Here is a 4395-nt window from a genome sequence, read left to right as displayed (position 1 = left end):
ACAAACTGGGAGAAGCTGGATGGAAACATTAAGGGAATTTCAGGAGAACCTTAGAAGGATTTGATAAACCAGTTGAGAATTTGAGAGGGACTTAACGGAAAGTTGAAAGGAGCATGAGAAAAAACTCGCGGAAATCAGAATTTTGGAAAAGCTAAGAAAATGGGAGGAATTTGAAACGAACTTTAGTGGATTTGGAGAAGAACTTGACGCATAAGGGCAATCGAGTGACATTAGAAGACCAGCGAGCAACTTGAGAAGGGAAGAAATTGAGATGAGATTAAAAGATTTAAAAAAAAATTAATATTAACTACAAGAAAGCTGGAGAGGGGAACGCTTAAAGGCAACGTGAGAAGAATCTGAATAGAAACTTTATAGGCACCCGAAAAAAATCTGTAGAAGAAACTTGAGGGATATTTAAAGGAAAACTAAGGGAAGCTTGAGGTGAACCACGAAGGGAATATTGGAGAAAATTTTAGGGTTTGAAAGTAATTTGAGTCGATTAACACTATGGCAGATAGGGGAGCGAAGGGTAATCACGAACAGCGGCTAATGGCGAACATCCATTTGTATCTTGCAGTGCCAACTATTGGCATTTACATACAGTGAAATATAAAAGAAAATGCTATGACAAGTTGGTCGGTACAGCGCAAAGGAACCTAGCTTCCCGTTTATGAGAGTTATGGCGATTTGTGAATTTGTATGTGCTTTGTTATTAAAACGTTTTATGCAAAATTAAGGTAAGTTAGCTTTGTATTTTGGAATTTTAAAATTCTTTATGGATAGTTATAATCTCTAAGCTGATGGTTATCAGCAGGGACGATAGCTTTATCATATCATAGGTTTGTGTTTTTTATTTTTGTAACCTGAAATAATTTTGAAGGTCGTTTCGGGGAATCACGGACACTGTGTTCGGCATTACCAGACATGCGACTAAGCGCCGGAAACAAAAGTCTGAGATTCTTACATCTACACCTTTTAAGGCTACGTTAGAAGAGAAACAAAGAAAAAGAGAAGCGAAAGAAGCAACCTTGGAAAGAAGAGCCACAAAAAAACAGAAACCGAAAAAAAAATCGCACGTTAGAAAAGTTTTCGATTCGTCTAGTGAAGATGAAATAGATGAGAGTAAATTGTGCGACGACGATGAACTCGACGATATGGATCCCCAAAATATGATGGACTTTGAAGGAAACGAAGGAGAATCCTGCTTAGTATGTGGGGAATATGGAAAAGACGAAATTTGGTATCGTTGTATTTCCTGTGGAGGTTGGGTACACAAAATGTGCAGTGGAAAAGATAGCGCTGTAAACTATATCTGCGATGTTACTTGCAGTTAATAAAAAAACTTAGTTGTCCAATTTTGTGTCTTTTTTGTTTTGTTCGGTATTACCCACCTGTTGTACATCATTACCCGAAACCTTCGGGCAATGCCGAACATGCGCACTTTTTTTTAAAAAAATATTGTGTCATTTTACAATTTAATTTTCGCATTTTTTGGTATTACAATTGATTTGTTAGGGTTTCCAGTATCTGTTCTCCTAATTGGTAGTTAGGTAATGGCTACACTTATAGAGTTACTGATTTTTTTTCTTAAGTGTTCGCAATTACCCTTCGCTCCCCTACAGGTATTAAGACGGGACCATATTCTTCTATTAAAATACAATTTCGTTTTCTGGAATATTTAACAATATCATGGAGTAGTGTTAATATAATATTAAAATATTGTGTAACTATTTGTTAAAAACCCCTGACCGCTGCCCTTACGGAAATTTGGACTTTTCTTTTAATCCTGAAACCAAAACTTGCAATTTTCATTTGAGGGGTTTAGCAAAAATGGCAGTTCTGTCCAAGTTGCATAGCTTCTTTTCTTTATCAACGACCGGATATGATTAAGCTGTACCGCACTGTATTTATAATGGACATCAGCTTATCGGGACTGATCCGATAACTTTTCACCATAAAATTCATAAAACTACAATGCGATCAAAAATGAGTTGCTGTCGAGTGGCCTTTGGAATTTTTGTTTACATGGGAAATCGTACTTAACTTGAACTTCCAAAGGCGACTCGACAGCAACTCATTTTTGATCTCCCGTTAGAATTGTGTAAGTGTTACAAAGCAGTTATAGTTCATTGTGGAAACTCTTGTAAAAAAACGTTTCAGTGTTGTACACGTCTTAACTGCTTTAAAATCACTTGTAACAAAATATATTTTATAGTTTTTTAAAAGTTGTTTACTGTTTCGCGAAAGCTCCTTTCAAAATGACTCGGTTAAGTAAAAAGTGGTTTAGGGATCAATATTGTTGTATAAACAACGTCATGCAGACGGCGTGTCAGTCTAAATACCAAAAATAATTACAGAACACCCTGTATGTCACAATATTTCAAATTTAGAATAATCACAAAGTTATTGATTTTATTTAAATTTGTTCTCTCAGTGTCAATTTTTCCATTTAGAATTGTTTGTTTTTAATTGCGTATTATTTTCTTGTTTAAATTTTATCAGTTTTTTGTAAATTGTTTATTTAGATTTATTATATGTATTTAATTGTAAAACGCGAAAATGCGTGGTTGTTTGCGATAAGCATTTTTTATCGGGCGCATGTGTTCTTATCGCTGTTACAAGAAATAAGGTGTTATTCCTGCATAAGTGGGAACACGTTCTGTCGAAGCTGGCGTTATCAAGTCTAATTGTGATTAGCGGTGTTTTTGAAAATCCTGAAGGAGTTATTTTATAGTGGAAATGGAGCCCCTTTAAATACTGGAATAAACGTAAAAACGAGACTGCTGCTAGCTGTTAGCTTTTTGCGACTGTGAAAAAAGATAAATCTCGGGCAGTGTACCTTTATTGTTTTGTTGAAGACAGTATTCGGTGAAAGGTTAGTTCGAGTGTAAGTAAACAGCAGTTGTCTGCTAGGTTGTCTGCTTAGTGAAAGTTAAAAGTTTCTACCGTCCGAGCAGCCACTGAAAATATTTTCTTAATCTTATTTATGAAGCCAGTTCGAGTTATTGAGTTCAGTTTATTAAAGAAAAAGTGAAGTTTTCTGAAGCTGTCAGCTAGTGTTTTTGTGTCTGATGATTTTCGTTCCATTTTACGAAAATCCGAGCATGTGATGAAAATGCGGGATTTATATTGGCTAAGAGGGCACGCTCTCCACAAAAGTTGCGGTCAGAAAAAGGGGATCGTTTCGTATTTGGGATTCGTAGTACATAAGTACATAAGTGAAAATCTGGTGGGAGAGCGGCATTCTTACTTCAGTTTTCGAAGACAACCTGTACACGTCGAGCGCTATACTGTTAGATCTCGTAGCATGAAATTCTTCTCCAAGCTTTCAAGGCGAATATTTTAAGTTGTGTACGCCATCTTTGAGATCTAGTGAAACTGTATTGTTAATTAAAATTTCGAACCGAAAACCGTATGATCGAGGTATTGATAATATTATAAAAAACGGCAACCGGTAAAAAGACAATTAATTTGTCCTTTTGCTGGTTGTCAAAATCCTAAGTTGTAAGGGTAATTTTTGGACATTGTTCAAGGTTAGTTACACTGTTCCAAAAGAAAACTTTTGCTCTAAACAAACCACCCTTAACAAACAACTCCCAATATTGCCACCTAAAAAAATACAAACTTATTACTCAATTAACTTTAAAACCAATGACAGTCGGTCTTAAGGATCGCTTCGAGAAATTAATGAAAAAATGCAAATTTTGCGCCTGCATATTTTGGATTCTCGGTTTATTCGGAAAAAATTCGTGAAAACTACAAGTAGTGTATTAGACACTATTATTATATGCATCGAGTTATGAAAGATCTAAAATATAACGACTACAAAGTGCCTATAACGGTTCAACAAACTTTACTTTACTCTCGCTTAACGAAACTTATTCTACATATCTTAGAACTGTTTCTTTTTTGTTTTAAAACACAAATTGCATAGCCATGTAAGAAGCTTGCAAAAAACCACGTTACTCGTAGATGAAAAATTGAAGTTTAGAACTTTACATCAAAGACATTTTTATTTATCTCGACGTAGACGGGGATATTGCAAAAGTAGCTCTCTATTTTAAATTACTAACAATAATCCTTTCAGAGGAGTACAATTTTTCTCGTTAGTTCTCTTTCAGTATAATGGAAACCATTATCGTCGTGGTGAGTCTAACAATGGAGTGCAATTTCGAACATTTTTAATAGGGTGGTCGTTGAAAGCGTATGGTTTCGTTTTTAAATTAAATGCAGGTTGCAATTTGTGAATTACGAAAACCACAGTGTGTTTCTGTGTCGAAACCAATGAGGAGTGCTCGCGAATATTTCGAATCAAGATGGGATAAACTAAAGGGGTGCAACCAAGAACAGTTTCGAAGCGGATTAATAATAATGGAGTTTTCCGAATATCATTAG

The 4395-nt window shown here is 35.3% G+C and overlaps 1 protein-coding gene across 1 annotated transcript; it reads left to right on the top strand.

Annotated features, from left to right (window-relative positions):
* The first annotated feature begins 648 nt into the window (after positions 1-648).
* On the top strand, positions 649-1531 carry LOC116176581 (PHD finger protein ALFIN-LIKE 6-like). The gene is made up of 2 exons (XM_031495212.1): positions 649-737; positions 881-1531. Exons 1-2 carry the CDS (start codon positions 700-702, stop codon positions 1332-1334), a joined length of 492 nt encoding a protein of 163 aa, XP_031351072.1. The 5' UTR covers positions 649-699; the 3' UTR covers positions 1335-1531.
* Positions 1532-4395: the final 2864 nt, after the last annotated feature.

The sequence above is a fragment of the Photinus pyralis genome, unplaced genomic scaffold (genome assembly GCF_008802855.1).
Source record: "Photinus pyralis isolate 1611_PpyrPB1 unplaced genomic scaffold, Ppyr1.3 Ppyr1.4_LG7, whole genome shotgun sequence".
Classification (NCBI taxonomy): Eukaryota; Metazoa; Arthropoda; class Insecta; order Coleoptera; family Lampyridae; genus Photinus; species Photinus pyralis.
The sequence above is the reverse complement of the archived record's forward strand: the minus strand, read 5'-3'. Positions and strand labels throughout refer to the sequence as shown.

Coding starts and splice junctions, on each gene's coding strand:
- LOC116176581 (XM_031495212.1), top strand. CDS start 700: ATGTGCTTTGTTATTAAAACGTTTTATGCAAAATTAAG. Junction 738..880: donor ACGTTTTATGCAAAATTAAG/GTAAGTTAGCTT, acceptor ATAATTTTGAAG/GTCGTTTCGGGGAATCACGG.